This window comes from Tasmannia lanceolata, unplaced genomic scaffold (assembly GCF_043159265.1).
Source record: "Tasmannia lanceolata isolate RefF3 unplaced genomic scaffold, GAP_Taslan_0.1 ptg000025l, whole genome shotgun sequence".
Taxonomy (NCBI): Eukaryota; Viridiplantae; Streptophyta; class Magnoliopsida; order Canellales; family Winteraceae; genus Tasmannia; species Tasmannia lanceolata.
This window is the reverse complement of record NW_027518702.1, coordinates 7,764,792-7,786,148: the sequence shown is the minus strand read 5'-3', so window position 1 is coordinate 7,786,148 and position 21,357 is coordinate 7,764,792. Positions and strand designations below refer to the sequence as shown.

The window sequence follows — 21,357 nt, the reverse complement described above, 5'->3', positions numbered from 1 at the left end:
AAAGATAAGTTACTGTTTCTAATAAGTTGTAGGTATCACTTGCCATATTCAAATGACGTGTTTGCTGTCCTCTTGTCATGAAGCCAAGAAACTTGCTATTTCAGCACCTCCATGATGGGTAGTTACTCGTTTGACCTGATCAATAAGAAGTTGCCTTGCTTTCTATTGATGTAATATGCTAATTAATTAGAACGTATTGACATGCATACAAAGCATGTCAATATCAGATGAAGATTTAAATTTAGCGGTGGTGTTGTTTGTGGGCCCTCTTAGGATGATCCATCCATGTCATGAGGCATGGATGTTATATGCATAGGCACCTGCATCGGGGGGTCATCCTTTTGCAACTCATGTTCTTTTGGGGGAGGGGCCTGCCATTTTACACCTCAGCTTTTGACGGGTGGGACACACTGTTTTAGCCCTAATGTTATTGTTGAGGTGGGAACCACCATCTCTACGTAGAGATGGTTTGAGCACATCATCTAATATAATATAGCTGGATGGGGGTTTCACTGTTCACGCCCACGTGGACAGCCCCTCCATCCAAATTTAGTGCAATTTTCGGTCCAATAATCAGTTGGGGACTCCACAATAGGTTGTCGTTATCTAAAACAAACAGGGCCTGGGCCTTGATGTGTTTTTTTTTTTTTTTGTGTTTTTCGTTATTCACTTTAACTATTTTCTTTCATGGGTTATTTTTTGAGTTCCTGGAAAGAAAAAGAGCAACTGATAAGGAATTTGCATGTATTCACACAGATAATAACACAATCATTAAATTTGGATTAATTTTTCTTTTCTTTTCTTCTTGAAATTGATTGCCTCTTCATAATCTATGCCGAAGGTAAATGCTTTTCTCTACGGCAGCGATCCACCGTTCTTTGATGTGTTTTTTGTTCAACTTTATTCACTGTAATTCTTTTGTTTTTTGTTTTGATGTGTAATTCATGTGTTTTTTGTTTTTTGTTTTATGTAATTCTTTTGTTTTATGCAAACAATAAATTTATCATTTCAGCCTAGGCAAGTGATTTTGTCAGGGAAATGGTAGCTATTTGTTGATGATATAAAAATATTCATTTTTATATTATATGTGCCCCATGTATTTGTCTATATGCTGATGATGATTCCAAGTTTTTACTTTCAATTTATTCAGAAATATTAGCTCTTATACGAATGTGAAAATTGTCGAATATCTAAAAGGAGTTGATAGGGATTGAGAAGTAGGCGAGGGAGATCATGTGCTCAAGTAGGCGAGGGAGATCATGTGCTTACCTCTTGCGATGTCCTGCCTGGCGTAAGTAATTTTTCAATTTTCAGCTTTCAATTTATTGACTGCTTAATGGCATTAAAAAGGGTATACGAATTTGGGTTTCCAGGTTTGAAATCTCAAATCGATTGTTTTCCTTTATGGGAAATGTTACATTGTTTAGATCCAATATGAGTGTGTGAATGCATCTTTTCAGTTCTTTTGATTTTTAATGGGTTGACATTTTATTCCTTTTTAGCTGCATTTCTCTGATGTTTCTCTTTTCTGTTCATATGTGTGTTATCGTAGAGGCAGTTATTGTATATATGATGAGTGATGACACTGGAGATTTGAGAGAGGTATTTCAGGAATCAAAACATTTTTTTCCAGAAATAAAGGTGTTCATTATTTCAATTTATTAGAGATTTCATTTTTGCATTTTTCTTACCAACAGAGAATAATTGACCTTACAAAGGCCTTCGTCGCCATAAGAAGACAGGTGGTGTTGGATCTTGGACTAATATTTGTTAGTGTTATTCATTGATGAAAAGTCCTATATTTCTAGGCTGAGACAATGCTCATCTCCTTCATTGGCCTGGGCCTTCCTAGAACACACTTTTTCCTTGCTTATAAAAGTCCCATTCGTTTTTCTTGATTCCATCTATTTGTACAACCGCTCCTTCTTCTACATTCTGGGTGCGCGCTGGCAGCTTATTGCTGGTAAAGTAAGCTGCAGTTTTATTTTTTTAGCATCACACTGCCCATATTCTTGCACATTTAATTTTTTTCTCAAGCACAATGAACATAATATTACTCTTTTAGGTCACATTTGGCAACCATTTTCAGCAGTGATTCTGTCCTTCTGTGCTCGGGGTTTTTGTTACTTCTTTGGAGGACTTCGTTGATGTTTCTTGGAATTTTATTGAAGTTTTAATGTTTCTGTAGATGGGTTTTTTGTTTTCTCTATTTATTGTTCGGTGATTATGTTTATTGATGCTATGGTGATTGTCACTGATATTTTTATCAATGGGATTAACCATGATGTTGTTCTTCATTAATTTTACTATCTTTTCCCCTTTCAAATGATGTTGTGTTTCCCCTGTTTCGTTTTCTAAACCCTCTTCCCGTATTACTGGATCTTTTGATGTTAGTTGTTTATTCTCTGCCTTTTTTTTTTTCAAACCAACTTTCTGTTCATGCATGTCAGGGTGATCAATACAAGCCAGATTTCAGCCTCATATTCGGTGGCTCTTGGCTGGTGCTGTAGAGAATGTAATCAGCATACTCTATGGTCTGTACCCCAATTGTTCGAGCTAATGCCTCAGCGAAGGTTCCTTCAGAAGAGGTGTGCAATGATTTAATTCTTAGTACAGTTTAACGAGATCACTAAATGCTGTGTTGTTTTTTTATTTACCGTCTATAGGTGTGCTAAGAAAACCAAGGTGCGGAGTTGTTAAGATCAGGATGCATAGTTGGATATGGCTCCATGTATCTTGTAACTTTTTTTTTATTTGCTTCTAGGTCTTAGAATTTGTACAGTTCCATTTTTTACTCGCGTGGTTTTTGGGTTTAGGTACTTTTCCCCTACTTGGTTGTACATAATTGGGGTCTTCTATTTTGTTGTTCTACTATTGAATATATTTTTCCTAGCTACAAGTTGTTTGATTTCTGTGTTATTTAGGAATAAAACCCAATGGACCCGTGCCTTCCTTTTATAACTGACCCGGACTAACCCCCCTGTGGCCTCAAGTTGTTTGATTTCTGTGTTATTTGGAAATGAACCCGAATGGACCCATTCCTTTCTTTTATTGACTCAACATATGGCTATGTGGAGACAGTTCAAAGGTTATCTCTTGCTCGGACTCCGTTGCCTTAATTGAAAAGTCTTTAAGTAATTTGGAGTTCTATGGAGACTGACATATGGAGTACATGACAGCTGTGAGGAAACATATGTTGTATTATGAATTTAGATGGTTTAGATTTGATTTAATATTCATAAATTTTTTGAAACATGACATGGAACTATGGGGTTTATGAACCAATTTTTTTGTAGTTTAACACCTTGTTTTTTTGGGGGTTTAAACATGATTATTAATCAAAATTTAAAAAAAAAACTGATTCTTAAATCAAAACCTTGATTGAAATTTCAGATTTCGATTGAGTCAATTTTTTTTTAAATAACTAAAATTCACAAAGCATTTGGAAAAAAACAAATTTTCATCAAATTCTACTGTGGGCATATCCTTTTTTTTTTTTTGGGTTAACTTTGAAATTTTGTTTATTTGCATGTATGGATTCTTAATAATCTTAAGGTTTGATGACCATAATTAGATTAATGCTGTGTGATGGGTGTATGCAAGTGAAGCAAAGGACTTCTGCATACCCTCATTAGGGGAAATATGACTTTCATTTCTTATCCCAGTAGCTTGGAGAGTGGCTACAGTTTTTGGCATATTGTTTGCAATCTGATGATGGTGTCCTCTGGCAATGCAGTGAAGTCAGAAGAACTCAAGTGGTTGCCGAATGGAAGTGAATTTCAAATGACATCAACAGACTCATCTGTTCCTTTTGCATTTTTCTAATTGTTCTTCTATACATATGGATAGTCATTGTACCTCTCTACGAGGTTCAGGTTTTGGTTTTCCAAATCTGTTACATGGAGCATTATAAGGATCTGAATAGTTTGAAATTAAAATGCCAACTTTATAATTTATTTCAAGATTTTTTAGCCCATGTACATTAAAAATAAAAAACAATCATCCATCATGAAGCATCCTACTTCATGTATTTTTAGTGGTCCTCTATTTTTTAATTAAAATTTTACTTTTTATGTCGGCCCGCACGGGTTTCTTACTAGGATCTTTCTCATTCTGTTTCTATCATGTGAAAATCTATCTGCTCTAAAATAATATATATCTTGTGCTGAAAATCTATATGTATATACACACATATAAGGGTAATGAGATTTTAGCTGATTATGGAGAATAGAGAATTAGACTTTCCTTTTGAGCACTATTTACTGTGTTCAAGTGTGATATCGCGCATTTTCTTTATATATAATAAGGAGAAAGGGCCGTTCCACTGTTCACGATGATGTGGCAGCCCTCCCCTTCCTCGCTCAAGTATACATGGCATGTTAATTTCTGACGCATTGATATTTCATAATTGAAAAACCTATTCCTTTGGGTTATAATAAGTCCCCTAGAAACGTCTCTCAGAAACGCATTTAAATGCTTATAGATCACTTCGGTACCCTTCCTCCGCTTCGAACTTGCATCATTTCTTGCTTGCTCTACTTCAAAATTCCATCAATTCTTGATTTTTTTCCTTCTTTTTCATGCATTACATTACGAGTTCAAGATTTGGCATGTGTACTTATTCTGATGTAGTTATGCGTTGACCTGTCACTGTGTCGAAATCATCCCATTAAATCATTGATAGCAGAACTTTTTGATGTCTCAATCATTGTCAATATCATGGTTTAATGGTTTTAACCGTTGACCCAAAGTTGATCGAATCGGTTGGTTCGTTTAGATCGCCGATTTGCTCGATCTTTGGAAAAACGATCTACAGGCGGAGATCGGGAGCCCTCACTGGTCGAAAATTCCAAAATAAGTATCTCTATGGCAATATTGGGCTTAAAAGAAAGAGAAAAAATCAACGATTCCAACAGTGAAAGAATTATCGAAATCGGACTTCAAAATCTCTTGAAAACTGCATTTTTCGATTTTCACATTCAAAACATTTGGAAAATCTTTGACAAAGATTGTAGGAGATTTGGTGGCATCATCTCATCCATTCTTTTGATTGCAATTGATCTCAACCACCCAATCTTAGTCCATATCTTTGCAAAGATTTCAGGATATTGGGAGACCCCATCTCGCCCTTTCTTTCGATCACATGGAGATTGCAGTTAATCGCAGCCATCCAAATCGTTGCCATTCTCTACAAAGGCAACCAAATTGGACATTTCCCTTGTCTTGAAATTTGCTTCCAAATCCACAAAGATTCCAAGGACAAGTGGCATTATCTTGGACCTTGAATTGTTCCTAAATCTTTAATGCTTGATCTTGGCCACATAAGTGCCTACCATTTTGAACATGGCCATGGCTAAAATGGAAGATGCTAAAGAAGAGGGAGAATATTCTAGAAAAATTCGATCTTAGCCATCATTTTTCCTTCCTTTCTCCATCACTTAATCTCCACCCTACACCTTTAGACTCCTAAGAAGGCAACATAGCTCACCCATTCCCCTATAAATACCCCTCCATTGCTCCATCCCAAGACAATTCAATACTCCAAGAGAGCCCACACGAAAAAAATATCAGCTCTCTCTCTCTCTCTCTATCCCTTCCTCTTGCATTGAATTGGGAGTACACAAGAGCTTTACCGAAGGATTCAAGAACGCAAGGGTCATCATCAGACATCGGAAAAGGTAGGCCTTTATTATAAATAAATGTTGTAGTTAGGATCAAATTTATAATAATTTAGTTCAATTATCTCTCATTCATGGATTAGCTTATTCATCCCTCTCCTTTCTATCTTCATTTTTTTATTTTATTTTATGTCATTTTGTCATCACATAAACCCATGCAGACTTTTGGCCTAGAACCCCCATGGATGTCCCATAAGACCCCTTTCCAATGAAACCCAACAGAACCCAATCGACTCGAATCTAATCCACCTAGCGTAGCCGCATCCAATCGAATCCACCTAATCTAGCCGCATCCAAACTGGGTTTAACCAGACCTAGCCCAATTTAACCAAATTCCCTCCCATCTGTGACTGCAAGCAAGCCCATTCCTATGAGCCGAGTGGCCGTGAAACATGCGCCCAACCACTTTTGTGCTGTTGGAACCAAAACCCAACCCCTAAGCCATGTTAGCCACAGACATCCATGCTATATATGGACGTCAATAGTGGAACCCATTTCATGTGTTACATGTGCTGTACAAGTAATAATGTCCCATCTAATTAATTAACCCCTACTTAAATTCACCAGACCCCACCTCTTATCCACATCTAAGTGGATCCACATATGCTGTACACATATGTGATGACCATATATGTGATGACTGACCCATGCATTTGTGCATCCTTTAGACCCATGCCACGCACCCAATGCATTATTTGCGTCAATTGAATATTTTAGAGGCTGTGCATGAACGTAATCCCCAAACCCACTAATCATATGCACCGTGTACATCATTCAGATTTTCCATGTGCCATGTATCAATGAACCAAACCCATTTCGATATGCACTGTATGTACATCTTCCAAAAGCAATTTGCTATGAGATGTGTGAATACACCATATCCGGGTGTACCATTCATATGCATGCAAAGCAATTTGATATGCACTGTGTATATACACCATGTCCGATCCAATCATGCGAGCATATGTGTCATCAATTTGGCCCTTGCACTATGAACATTGCATGGAATTAATGTGCGCGCGTCACCCCGACTTAACCACGACCAGCCCGGTCCAACCCAACTCAAACCCGATTCAACTCACCTGGTCCAACCCGGACCGAACCCAACCCAACTTGCTACCAGATCCAACCAAGCCAACTCGAGGTGAACCTCTAAAGCTGCTCTCTAACCCGCACCTGGTCTATTTAGGGCCCAACCCGAACCCAAGTTGGCCCAAACCTCTCGGCCTTCTTGGCCGTAACCCAAACTCGCAGCCTACATAGCCTTAATCCAAACCCCCATCCCATTAGACTCAATCCGATTAAACTTGAACCCATGGCCAACTTGGCCTTGACCCAAACCCAAGCCCTTCTGGTTTTGACCCAAACCCGATGGCTCCCTTGGCCTTAACCCCACCCTATTCGGCCTTGCCCAATACCCTGAGCCCAACCCAAGCCGCGCCCAAGCCCAATCTAAGCCCCATCCCTAGTCGCACCCGAGCCCAACCCAAGCTAGTTGCACCTACCCCATGCTTCCTATCCCAAGCGTGTAACCTATTCGGCCACAATACCTCTCCTCCTCCTAATTCATTCATACCCCCATCAGACCTCATAATCAAATCATGTAGAAGACCATTGGAATGTACATGTGTGTGTGTCTATATATATATATATATATATATATATATATATATATATATATATATATATATATATATATATATATAAATCCTAGTAAAAAACCCCGTGCGTTGCACTGGCCGACAAAGATCTGTACGGACCAGATCATAGGTTGATCCAAACAGTCCATGTGATGGAACACAACAGAAATAGGTTGTGCTCGTAAAATCATTTCCATAGGCTGATCCTAGCCCTCCAATCTATAGAGGTTTCAATAATATGTTGTTCCTCTTAGGTGCTCGGAATTCGTCAATATTTTGAAAGGTGTCCGAGTCAGTAGTATTATGTAATATGTTTACAATAATCCATAGTATTATGTAACATATGCACTCAATCCGTAATTTTTCAAAGAAAAAATGCCGTTGACTTTGTGGACAAAATGTATAATAAAAAATTCATAAAGAAGGGTAAAATAGGTACTGTGAAGGCGTAGAATTGAAAATATGGGGCTTTAATGTGGGCCTTTGTTAACAAAAGCAAAAACAAGTAATGTATAATTCTATTAGAATTTTGGAAGAAATTCAATATATATATATATATATATATATAGAGAGAGAGAGAGAGAGAGAGAGAGAGAGAGAGAGAGAGAGAACGGTTCCTACACATATGTGTAGATAAGTTATCTACACACTAGCTTAAAATACAGTGGGGGCCACATTATTTGAGTGATCCAAACCATTCCTTTTTAAGGCCCTCACATAGATAGGGTGTCCACAAAAAGTCAGATCCATAGGATCATCCTAACCATTCGAACTGTGGAGGCAAAAAATGGACTATTTTGTGAAGGTTTAAAGACATCCATTTTACCTCCATAGATCGTAGGGTTGGGATGATCCTATGGATCTGATTTTTTGTAGACACCCTATCTATGTGAGGGCCTTTAAAATGGATGGCTTGGATCACCCAAACAATGTGGGGCCCCACTGTATTTTAAGCTAGTGTGTAGAGAACTCTCTACACATATGTGTAGGAACCGTTTTCTCATATGTATATATATATATATATATATATATATATATATATATATATATATATATATATATATAAGGGAACTGTTGGTGCGCTTAAGCTCACCAAACTTATGGTGAGCTTAAGCGCCCAATCACATGGGGGCCACTTTGTTAGGATGATCCAAAGCATTCATTTTAAAGTCTCTTACATAGATAAGGGGGTGTACCAAAAATCAGCTCCATAGGATCATCCTAACCCCTCCATTTGTGGAGGACAAAAATGGACAGACACAAATCTGCCCATTTTTTGTCCTCCACAAATGGGGTTAGGATGATCCTATGGAGCTGATTTTTGGTACACCCCCTATCTATCATAAGGCCTTGCAAATGAATGGTTTGGATCACCACATGTGATTGGGGAGCCATGTCATTGGGGAGCTTAAGCGCACCATAGGTTTGGTGCGCTTAAGCTCACCAACAGTTTCCTCTATATATATATATATATATATATATATATATATATATATATATGAGAAAACGGTTCCTACACATATGTGTAGAGAGTTCTCTACACACTAGCTTAAAATACAGTGGGGGCCCACATTGTTTGGGTGATCCAAGCCATCCCTTTTAAAGGCCCTCACATAGATAGGGTGTCTACAAAAAATCAAATCCATAGGATCATCCCAACCCTACGATTTGTGGATGTAAAATGGATGTCTTTAAACCTTCACAAATTAGTCCATCTTTTGCCTCCACAGTTCGAATGGTTATGATGATCCTATAGATCTGATTTTTTGTGGACACCCTATCTATGTGAGGGCCTTAAAAATGAATGGTTTGGATCACCCAAACAATGTAGGCCCCCACTGTATTTTAAGCTAGTGTGTAGATAACTTATCTACACCTGTGTGTAGGAACCGTTTTCTCTCTCTCTCTATATATATATAGAGGAAAAGGATTGTACGCTCGACCGTACCTAAAGTTAGGTACGGTAGAGTGCCAAATCACATGGGTCCCCCATTTTTGGTGGGCATCTAAACCATTCATTTGCAAGACCCCATCATAGATAGGGTGCAGCCCAAAAATCAGCACCATTGAATCATCCTAACCCCTCCAAAACTGGAGGCCAAAATGGGCAGATTTGTGGACAAACACTGTCTGTCCATTTTGGCCTCCACAGATGGATGGGTTAGGGTGATCCTATGGAGCTGATTTTTTGTATGCACCCTATCTATGATGGGGCCTTGCAAATGAATGGTTTAGATGCCCACCAAAAATGTGGGACCCATGTGATTTGGCACTCTACCGTACCTAACTTTAGGTACGGTCGAGCGTACAATCATATACCTCATATATATATATATATATATATATATATATATATGAGAACGGTTCCTACACATATGTGTAGAGAGTTCTCTACACACTAGCTTAAAATACAGTGGGGGCCCACATTGTTTGGGTGATCCAAGCCATCCATTTTAAAGGCCCTCACATAGATAGGGTGTCTACAAAAAATCAGATCCATAGGATCATCCCAACCCTACGATTTGTGGAGGTAAAATGGATGTCTTTAAACCTTCCCAAATTAGTCCATATTTTGCCTCCACAGTTCAAATGGTTAGGATGATCCTATGGATTTGATTTTTTATGGACACTCTATCTATGTGAGGGCCTTAAAAATAAATGGTTTGGATCACCCAAATAATGTGGCCCCCACTGTATTTTAAGCTAGTGTGTAGATAACTTATCTACACATATGTGTAGGAACCGTTTTCTCTCTCTCTCTCTCTCTATATATATATATAGAGAGAGAGAGAGTAGCATTCAATGTGCCCCAACCCATCAAAACATGGATTAAAATGGTGAGCCCCACCTTATGTGTGGAGATCGGGACCCACCCCATCAAAACATAAGTTAAAACTGATGTGCCCCACATGTGGCATGTGTTTGAATGGCATTGGTGGGTACCCCTACCCAAATATGATGGAAAATGGTGGGCCCCACCCTAATACATGGATTTGGGTGGAGATATAGTGGGCCTAACCATGGGTGTAAAATTGTGGGGCTCACCATATGCATTGGTTTGGGTAGAGATGGTGCACCCTGCCATATCAAAACATGAGATGTAAAATAGTAGGTCCCACTCATGCTATACATGGGTGTAAAATAATGGGGCTCACCTTACCCAAAAATGTGTTTAAGGTGTTGGGCCCCACCATTGCATGCATGAGGTATAAAAAGTCATCACATAGAAAAAATTCCAGTAAAATTTTCCAAGGGAAAAGGTTTTCTGGAAATTAACAATTAATGAAAACAGAAAGAAACATGGTTAGTATAAATTATCGGAGTTTTTATGCAGTGTGTGGCCAGTATTTTTCAAAAAATAATGAAAGCGCACTCCATAGGATGATTCAAACCGTTTATTTGTTGGGCCACAACTTATATAAATAGGTTTAGCCCCCAAAATGATTTCCGTAGGATGATCCTAACCCTTGATATAATGAGGTTTTCGTAATGTGCAATCCCTCAATAGATCGGAGCGTTAGGATCTTCCTATGGAAATGATTTTTTGGGGAACAATATTCTATTTATGTGTTGGCCCTACTAATGAACGGTTTGGATCATCCTATGGAGTGGGCTGTACAAAAAAATACAGGGTTATATAGCAGAGAGAGAGAGAGAGAGAGAGACCTGCACGACTGAATTATTAGCATAGCTGGTATCTCCCACTCCGCCATTCATGTGAAGAACTTGTTTCACTTCCATCATGGTTCTCTTTTAATGGCCTCCTCCAAATTAGACGAGAGAGATCACACCTTATATTTCTCTCCTATGCCAATATGATTGATGTAGGATATACATAGCTGGAAAATGTTTGACCTAATCACGGGAATTGAGCTTACCATGTGACATGAACTGTATGAACTTAGTTTTTAATTGAGGGTTGCCTCCAAAAACGGAAATCTGTTTTGTTAAAAAACCAAAAGCATGTGCACCTTATCGTGACGAACCCCGTAGTTTTCAAATAGTACTGTATTGACCACACTCTATGATGATCCAAACCATCCATGTGATGGGACACAACGTAAACAGGTAGTGACTTGTGCCCAAAAAACATTTCTATAGGATGATCCTAGCTCTCTAATCTACAGAAGTTTCCATAATACGCAGTTCCTCTATAGATCGGAGGGTTGGGATCATCCTATAGAAATGACTTTTTGGGCACAACCTGTTTACGTTGTGTCCCATCATATGGATGGTTTGGATCATCCTCTAGTGTGGTCCATACAGTACTTTTTGAAAAATACAGGACTATAAGGGCTTACACTGTATAAAAACTCATTTCCAAACCGAGTTTCATTTTAGAATGTTTTCCAATTTAATTTCTGGCCATGCACAGGTCAAGAGTTTAACGCAAACCGGCCGTCCGGCCAATAAATTTTGCCGTTCACGAAATCATAGTTAAAGAGCAGAATTTCATTTCCTGGCATTAATTGGTACCAGCAGCCAAAATAAATAATTGGCTGCCAATATCAAAACGAGGGAGTGTGAAGACCCACTCCCTAGAATAAGTCCAAGCACCTACGAAAGCAATAATATTAACACTAAAGTAGTTTAATAATTTATGGGGATTTGCTGGCGACCACCCATAAAGCAGTTCGTGGACCGGCTCGAAAAAAAAATAGATTGTTATCATCAAGTTGCATGTTATTTAAACTCATAACATTACATATCCAAATCCAAAGAACCTTACGCAACAACGACTTTAGTAAAAAAAAAAAAAAAAAAAAAAACAATAACAAATTTCAATAAGATTGAGGTAAAATTGTTAATTGGTGGCAAAAAAATGACAAAATAGTGGATGGGTGACACCCTTTTGAAAGCTTGTGAACGGAGGTTAAAACACCTTCTACGTACATGCCTTTTACTTAAATACCCCTCAGGAAGAAAAAACCCATCGTTTTAACTTATCTTTGTTTTTAACTGTTTGGAAGCTTTTTTTTCACTTTTTCTCTCTCATTTTTCATTTTTAACCACCTGCAACTCATCTTCTCTGGCGTGAGGTGGTGGCCGGCGTGAAGATCAACCCATTTTCTCCAGCGTGGGGCTGTTTCTTACGCTAATCCGAACCTCTCTTCTTTCTAGTAGACCGTATTCCGGCGAGGGCGTCATTTGTTCCGGCGTCTTCCCCATCATCTTAGGTATGGTAGGGTACAATCCAAAACAAACAGAATCGTAAAATTGATGAAAGGAATCGTAAAAATCGCATGATTCAAAGTCGGAACGTACTTGAATCGTACGATTTTTACGAAAAAACGATTCTTCCTTCCGATTTGAATCGTTCAACCCACGATTCGATTTGAATCGTATGATTCAAATCGTAAATCGTATGATTTTAACAACAAATGGGTGTATATATGTTCCTTAGGGCACTTTAGTCTTTGTACTCTTCTCTTTTATATAAATACACAAGTGAGGGGGAGAGATCCCTAACTCACACATTCTCTTCACTCTCTTCACTCTCTACATGGTACAGAGACTGAAATTTCAAAATTTCAGTAGAAATTTCATTTTCCTGAAATTTCGGTCCGAAATTGAAGGGATTTCATCCAAAAATATGGATTTTTTGATAATTATTTGATATTATCCCGAAATTTCAGCTGAAATTACCGAAATAAAGGAAATTTCAATCGAAATAAATTGGGAGAAAAAATAGCCGTTTTATGGATTTCGTCTAATTTCGGCTGAAATTTTGGTTTCGGTGAGGACCGAAACACATTCTGAAACCGAAATTTAAAACCTTGGTAGGAATACAAAAGCTAAAGACCTTCTTGCAGAAAGAGTTTTCCACAAAAGACCTTGGTCATCTTAGGTATTTTCTGGGCATTGAGGTAGCCTTTTCCAGTAGAGGACTCTCTCTCATAGAGGAAGTATGTCTTGGATTTACTAGATGAAACAGGCTATCTTGGAGTGAATCTTACTTCTGTTCCCATGGACCCGAATGTGAAACTTCGTCCAGAGGAAGGGGATTTATTAGATGACCCTAGCAGGTATAAGAGGTTATTTGGCAAACTCATATATCTCACAGTCACTCACCCAGATATCTCATTTGTTGTTGGAGTTGTCAGCAAGTATATGAGCTCACCACGTACTTCGCACTGGGCAACAATGCTTCAAATTGTTAGGTACTTGAAAGGGACTCCAGGGAGAGGCTTGTTGTTGAAGAAACAAGGTAATGAGAAGATAGAGGGGTTCACGGATGCCGATTGGGAAGGATCTCCAGCTCTCAGGAGGTCAGCCACTGGATATTGCACCTTCATAGGAGGTAACTAGGTGTCATGGCGAAGCAAGAAACAAGATGTTATAGCTTAATCAAGTGCCGAAGCCGAATACAAAGCCATGGCCCACACGAGTGGAGAACTCATCTGGTTGCGTTCCCTTTAGTCAAAGATCCGCTTCCCTCCTTCCTCTTCTTCTCAGTTGTATTGTGACAATAAGGTTGCAATCCATATTGCTACAAATCCTGTCTCCCATGAGAGGACTAAGCATATTGAGGTAGATTGCCACTTCATATGTCAGAGAATCCAGAAGGGTGAGATATGCACAGTGTTTAATCGGTCAGTGGATCAATTGGCTGATATGTTGACCAAGCCATTAATCAAAGCTAAGTTGAGTAACATTTTTAACAAGCTACGAATGCTTGATATATACATTCCAGCTTGAGGGGGAGTGTTAGCAGGTGTATATGTGTGCCTAAGGGCACTTTAGTCTTTATACTCTTCTCTTTTATATAAATACACAAGTGAGGGGGAGAGATTTCTAACTCACGCATTCTCTTCACTCTCTTCACTCTCAACATCTATAATGCAACGCACATAACTAAAACCAAATGTTCAGTCTTTCATTTCCAAAGTTAGATATACAATTCTATGTATTGCTATTTATTAAATTTCTAGTTCCAAGTGAAATCCATTCAAGAAAAATTACTCTAATTCTTAGTCGGTCAGCCACCTCAGACTCCTCATCATACTGATCAATAACCTGTAGTAATACACAAAACCAAAATTCATGTTTAGTTATTAAAATGGATAACTATAATGAAATGATACTCAAGCTTGATGCAGGACAATACCTAATCAAGGGAAAATCCTACACTCCTAATGGGATAAAGGCTTTAGGAACTATCTAGGGTTGAATTAACACATGACTATTCTACGTGCAGCAACAATAATGAGAATTAAATTGCAGCTAATAATTAGAAAACTAACAATTAACAAGAATTAATTTTATGCAAATCAATCAAATGATAAAGATTCGTAGGATGATTTGTTAATAGTAAAATTAGTCCTAAACTAGGTTTTATGCATGCAACCAAATAACTAAAAGCTAATGCAAATACTGATGAATTACATATAAACAAGCATGGAAATAGTAATAATCAATGAAGAACATCAAAAAAATTATCAACTGCAGTAATGGGTTAGCAGTGATGGGTTCAAAGCAGTCCAGATTTAGACTAAACGGGTATTTCGGTAATTTTACAGATCTGGAATTTTGGGGTTATACTGTTGTCTATATTACAGTTATGATCTAGAAAGGTAAATGGAAATAAATCTAGGGTTTAGGTAGAAGTTTTGATGGTAGGTTTAGGCCAGGGATCTCAAAAACTAGTTTTAGGGCTTGAAAAGGGTGAAAATCTCAACTACGCTCAAAAGGGGTTTAGGGTAATGGATCTTGAATGTTTTAGATGAGGTTTAATCACAAAAGCAATCCCTCAAAATCTCAGATTGAGATCTTGAAGAACAAACTCCTATCAAATAACTTGCTCATCAAACATCAAAACATTATCTCTTGTTGAAATGTATAGTTTAGTTATTAAAATGGATAACTATAATCAAATGATACTAAAAAGGATAACTATAATAAAATGATACTCAAGCTCCTATCAAATAACTTGCTCATTAAACTTCAAAACATTATCTCTTGTTCAAATGTATAAAAACTATAGCATTTGATGCGCGTATAAAAGTGCCAAACTGACATGATTTTAGAGAGATGATCAACTCTAAGAACCAAAACTAGTTTCTGATCCATTCCACCATTTAACCATGAATACAGGAAATTGTTGTGATTTTATGGATGGAAATGAGAAGGCAATGTCATGGATTAAGTAACATAAAATGGTGGTGGAACAACTAGCGAGATGAAAAGGAGATGCAAATATCAAAAAAGAAAATTAGACATAGTGCATGGTTATGATTGTGGATTTATGGAGACAAGGAACTTTGGGTGGGGTAAGCCTTTTTGCAAGGGGCCGTGAGGAGAATAATTGTTATATGAAACAAAAAGGCGGGCAGATGTGTAGAAAAACGGGTGAATTTGGTATCTAAGGGTTCACCTTGGTGGAGGAACAATTCCAATAGGTACGAACTTCAATCTTGCGATCCGCAAGAGATTGTGAGCAATAATGGAGGAAGTAATATTTGGTCAAGTCCTCCTACTTAGTTAAACAGAGGAGGGCTTAACTTCTCGGGATTTGTGATTCATAAAGATCTCATTAAGCTAACTCTAAGTAGTACAAAAAGGTGATCTTGATTGGAATTGCAGAGAGAGAGAGAGAGAGTTTGGTTCTGGAATTGCACACACACACACAGAGAGAGAGAGAGAGAGAGAGAGAGAGAGAGAGAGAGAGAGAGAGAGAGAGAGAGAGAGAGAGAGAGAGAGAGAGAGAGAGAGAGAGAGAGAGTTCTCCTACCTTTTGTTGTAGATTCTCTTCCAAATTTAATAGTCAACCTATTATTGACAAAGCAAATGGGGCCGAAATCCCATCACCAGATGATCTTGATTGGATAATGAAAACCTCATAAGTAACGAATTCCCTATGGGTGTTTAACACCGAATCATTTCCCTTATTCTCCAACCAAAGCAAGCCTGTCCAAACCTTATGTCAATTGCCTCATTTGGACCACTTTGCCCTTTTTTCATTTTACATTCGTATATATAAAATGTAGATTAGTCCAGCTGACTTTTTCCACACTTATGATTCACCACTACTCCTGGAGAACTTCTGCATATTTTCAAATCATTTCAGTTAATGCACAAAACTCCCACATCTCTAGGAAACCTTGAGTAAATGTTTGAACCTACGGTTATGTTAACTCTCACATCAGTTTAAAAAAAAACTAGTCAATGACGCGTTTGAAAGCTCCTATTTGGCTAGAAATAGCTGATTGCGACTCTTGCACATTTGAACATGTGTTCCATGATTTCAAACAATCAGATACTACAAACTTTCTATAACAACTAATGGAGGGATCATCACAAGTGGAGATTTTTTATTCTCCCTCCATGAGGGCTCTGAATAGCTTTTGTTTGTTTTCTCTTTGTTTTCTTTGTTTTCTTTTGTACTGACCATCTCGGTAGCGGGGTTCTTCCATGTTTTACTTTATTATAATCCGGCATTTCCAGAAAAAAACAACAACTAATGGAGTAATAGGCATCGTCTGTTAATTCAAACACATGAAATACACTAATACAGCAGTCACGAATCCATGAATGGGTGTACCTTTTCCCTCATAGCTAGCACAAACAGGTTATCAGCCTCTTTGTGGGATGGTGGAATTCCTTGAATTTTGCACCCAAAAAATCTTGGATTTACCCTTGACAACAAAAGCATGCTTTTTTTTTGAAATCAACTCCCTCAAACAAATGGGTAAATGTTTACAAGAGTATACCAGTGGTCAGGGGTGACACTTGAGCAAGTTCTCCAAACAAAACAGGCATGACAAAAGCTACAGCCAAATGTGCATGCAAGGGATAATTAAAAGAAAAAGAAACACATGTGATTGTGGGACGTTGCACTGGTTTTCCCATGTATAGGTCAAGGAATCATTATCTTTGAAACTACAGAATGTTTAAAAAAATAGTAGAAAGCATGTAAAATTCAAAGTTCAGAATGCTAGGAAATTCATGAAACCAAAATTATTTCAAAGCTGAGTTGTCAAAAAGTGGATTTCATAAATTTGCATAAATATACTAAATTTACATCCAGAATGTCCAAATTAATCAGAAGTAATGAACCATACTTACATTATGCTTTAAGAATATAACCGGTGCCCCTTCATCACCAGATCCCTTGCATAGTTTTGCGAACCCGTGTTCTATATACTTGCAGCTTCCACAGGAAGTACGATAAAAATCTACCACAACTAAGGAATTAGTTTCCTTAGCTCTATCCAAAATTTTAAGAAATTCCTCATCAGTCTTAAATTCTCTTACACATTCAACAGGACAAAGCCCATCATCCTCATCAATATCGGAGAGTTCTCCTTGATTTTCACCCAACTTGTCTTTGTATTCTGTAGCTTGAACGCCATTATTAAGTTTTACTGTGTCCAGATTTGCATTCTTTAAGATGGAAGGAATGTTTGCTTTTAATAGCCAAAATTTACTCTGATTTCGGAACCCTGCATGAAGTGACCCAGGAACTACACAAGGAAGTCCATCAAGGATTTTCACAGGATTAAAAGAGGCCCTTGGCTGGAGCAAACTCTGCCTTGGCATTGCAAAAATAGCAAAGCACCTCAACAACAGGATGAAATTTCCAACAAATGAGATTTGTTGATAGTCTCCACAATAAATAAAATGCCTTCTAAATTGATTGTTCACTTACCCTGTAACTGTTAGCTGTAAAACAAAACCATAACCATCAGAATAGAAAATATTAGTTTGTCATGAAATTATTGATATTTTCATGTCTTCAAGAATAAGAACGAGTGTGAAATATCAGAATACAAGATGAGAAGGATGCAAACAGAATAAGTAAAGGAGATGGGCAGTGAACAATGATGGTCAGCAGTGGCAAAATACGAGATTTGTTTAATTTAAGAAGTAATACTCTTTGCTTTTCAAAATAAAGACAGAGAAACATCAATTGCCTCAAGTAAAAAGAATTTATGCTCTTAAACTGGCAATAGGATTAGGATGTATTCACAAGATACAAGCAAAATGATGAACTGGAGATGCTCATTAAGCATGGATGGTACGAACCATAGGACTAAATTAATTTATTAAACAAGTATTATTTTTTGTAGTATTTCAAAATTAAAGCCAGATCCATCAAATGTTCCAGGTAAGAATATGCCTGCATCTGAAACTATCAATGGGAGCATATATACACACTGAATCCAGGAAGAAGTTATTACAATTGATATACTTTATTGTATAGCATGAGCGGAATTTTTTCATTTATCTTATAATTAGATTGTTTAGCCACTACACACCAAAATTTTTATTTCTGTAATTATACTAATTCTAATTAGAATGTAATGAGTTAGATAAACCATGAGTATTACATTAATCCAAAATCTTTTAAGGGTTTGCACGGTAGATGAGGTGCGATGCTCCTATAGCAGAAACATGTGTTTTAAGGGGATTGCCAGAAAATCATTGAAGTAGATAACATTAAAGATTTATATCCCTTCAACATTGTCCATTTGCAACGGATATTAAAAGGCTGAGTACTATGGTAATGCCACACTCCTAAACCAAGCTTTGGATTGTGCATGACACCTTTGTCAACTAACTTGTAAATGTAACAACTTAGTTAAAAATAGCCAAGATACGGTAGCTGACTTGATCAATAAGAAAACCATTGGGATTCATCCAGGAATAGCAACTTACGGTTCTCTGGGATAGCCAATACCATCCTATACTATGATACCTGGATCCTTTAGAAATCTAGAGTATCCAAGAATCGGATAAGGATACTCGGCAAGGGTAAGGGACACACCTCGGATACTCCTGACCCATATTCTATTATGTTTCCCTTTTTTCTGACAAGTTGATGATGCTCAATTAACGATCCTCGCCTATATTACAAAAGCATATCATAGATTTGGCCACTCAGGTACTCCTGATGCGTATCATGTTTTAGCTTTCAATGATCTTTACCCATAATGAAAAAAGCATATCTAATTCTCGTCGTACCCATATCCTAAGACTTTGGGCTTTAAGCGGTCCTTGTGCTTGATCCCTAATCGTATTGTATATGCTTACCAATATCTCGGTAACATAGATCGTATCCATTCCCTTGCCATTGTTTCCTCAAAAAGATAGAAACATTTTAAAAGCCAATAATTCCAGAAGCTTCTCTTCCAAATGGTGATCCAATTGATCAACTCCGAAAATCTACTATTCCCATCATTAATCCTGACATAAATAATTGAATTCTGAAAATTATTAGGAGAAGCCCTTGGCTTTTCAAAATCTGGTGCTTGCTATTTTTCTTTGATACGGGATCCACAACTTTTTTTTTTCTTTTGAACTGATAAAAGAAGAATAAAAAAGATATGCTAGGGGCAGCCTGAAAGTAAAATTGACACAAGAAGACAAAGCAAAAGAGAAGAAAAAGTAAAAACAAAAAAGACTACAACTTAAGCATGTTGTACCAAACAACTAGTGTTTCCTTCACGATGTGTATGAGTGAAGGAACACTCATCAAAACTAATAAAAATGTCACTTATCTCTCGAAAGTGTCTCCTCATTCATAACCCTATTCTCACTATGGACTTGTTATTTAGTAGAAAAATTATGTCCAAAACCTTCCCCCACCCCCCGTGTGAACATTGACTTGATTGAAACCATGTTCAAATATCATGCCTCTTTTCTCAACTAATAAAGAGAATCATGTTCTCCTTTCTTTCCCAATTAAATCAAAGCACCTAACATTCCTCAAGCCTTCTCTAAATTGTTGTAAAGTGAAGCTTCATGATAATCTTCTAACACCATACTCTTAGAAACCACCCCATTTACCCTCTGGGCTATCTAGCTGAAAAGTAATTATTGGGTAGTCAATAAAATTAAGGCACTTTTGTTTTGGATTTTGAGGAGTCAGTCCAAAACTAGGAATTCCCTTGGTTCACATTCTAAAAACTTTGCCTACTTCTTTTGATCTCCATAGGAATTGACTTGGCCAATAAATTAGCTTTCCTATTCTTTTCCTTTGGCCAACATTTATGCAGTTCAAATTGCTGTATTAGAAGAACAAGAACAAAGATCTTGCAAGAACCGAAATAAACAGGAATTATTTATACAAGGGAAAGAAATGAGAAAAGAAAATGGTCCTTTGTATCTTCTTCTACTATATGGGTTCGAAAAATAAAAACTAAAAAACAGGGTTTTAGTAAGAGATGAAAACATAGAACATCTCTATGGAGGAAAATGCTTACCTGTTTGTGTCGAGATGAGAAGAAGATACGGATTGAGAAAGAAAAAAAATCTAAGTCTAGCAGTTGAGAGAAACCCTCCCGAAAATTGAAAAATCAACGAGCGTTTTGCATTTTCTTGGTGGTTTTCTTTGGTGGCCTACAGGCTCCATCCTTACCACACAAATTTCTGCAACTGTTCACGTGTTTTGAAAGGGGAAAAAAACAAACCCTCTAGAAAGAGACCGAAACCAAAATCATATATACCCGAAACGGTACAATATTTTGACCGACATTTCGGTCAAAATTTCGTTTATCCCGAAATTTTGTCTGAAATTTAAGGATTTCACTCAAAAATCTCGATTTTTATTCATTATTTAATATTATCCCGTAATTTCGGCTGATATTACCTAAATTTCGCTAATTTCAGCCGAAATTTTGTACGAGATAAAATATGAGTTTATTTGAATTCATCGAATTTCTGCCAAAATTTTGAAATTTTGGTTTCGATGAGGTGAGAAACCTGTACTGAAACCGAAATTTAAAACCATGGCTTTATCCATGGTGAGAGACCATGGGAGAGGGATTGTTGCTAGAAGGGACTGAGTTATATGGTGGCCAACCATCAAGTCCCTTGTAGGTGGTACGATGGAAGTACCATCCTTGATATTTGATCCAGCAGCAGCCTCTTAAAAAGTGGTCTGCTTTTGGATCAAATATCCAAAAGTTTGATCCAAAAGCAGACCACTTTTTAAGAGGGTTGGATCAAATATCAAGGGCGGTACTGCTAGCACAGTACATGACAGTCGAGCACCATATAAAAACTCAGAAACATTCTGGGGTGGTTTGTGACTATAT

General features: G+C 37.5%; 1 protein-coding gene and 1 long non-coding RNA gene across 4 annotated transcripts; one reads left to right on the top strand and one right to left on the bottom strand.

Moving 5' to 3' along the window:
• Positions 1-353: 353 nt before the first annotated feature.
• On the top strand, positions 354-2,908 carry LOC143857921 (uncharacterized). Of its 3 annotated transcripts, none has more exons than XR_013238799.1 (3): positions 354-841; positions 1,151-1,291; positions 2,451-2,908. It is a non-coding gene; the product is annotated as an uncharacterized LOC143857921 (long non-coding RNA). The 3 variants fall into 3 exon arrangements; XR_013238798.1 differs by having other exon boundaries at positions 356-841; positions 1,198-1,291; XR_013238797.1 differs by having other exon boundaries at positions 354-1,291.
• A 9,785-nt stretch (positions 2,909-12,693) lies between these two features.
• On the bottom strand, positions 12,694-20,720 carry LOC143858313 (thioredoxin-like 4, chloroplastic). The gene is made up of 3 exons (XM_077368968.1): positions 20,524-20,720; positions 17,384-17,980; positions 12,694-14,335 (listed from the first exon to the last, which is right to left on the bottom strand). Exons 2-3 carry the CDS (start codon positions 17,855-17,857, stop codon positions 14,222-14,224), a joined length of 588 nt encoding a protein of 195 aa, XP_077225083.1. The 5' UTR covers positions 17,858-17,980; positions 20,524-20,720; the 3' UTR covers positions 12,694-14,221.
• Positions 20,721-21,357: the final 637 nt, after the last annotated feature.

What these genes read in the sequence shown, in the direction of transcription:
- LOC143858313 (XM_077368968.1), bottom strand. Translation starts at nt 17,857, where the DNA reads ATGCCAAGGCAGAGTTTGCTCCAGCCAAGGGCCTCTTTTAATCCTGTG. An exon ending in TTATATTCTTAAAGCATAAT is followed by an intron (nt 14,336 to 17,383) that starts GTAAGTATGGTT and finishes GTATTACTACAG; the next exon opens with GTTATTGATCAGTATGATGA.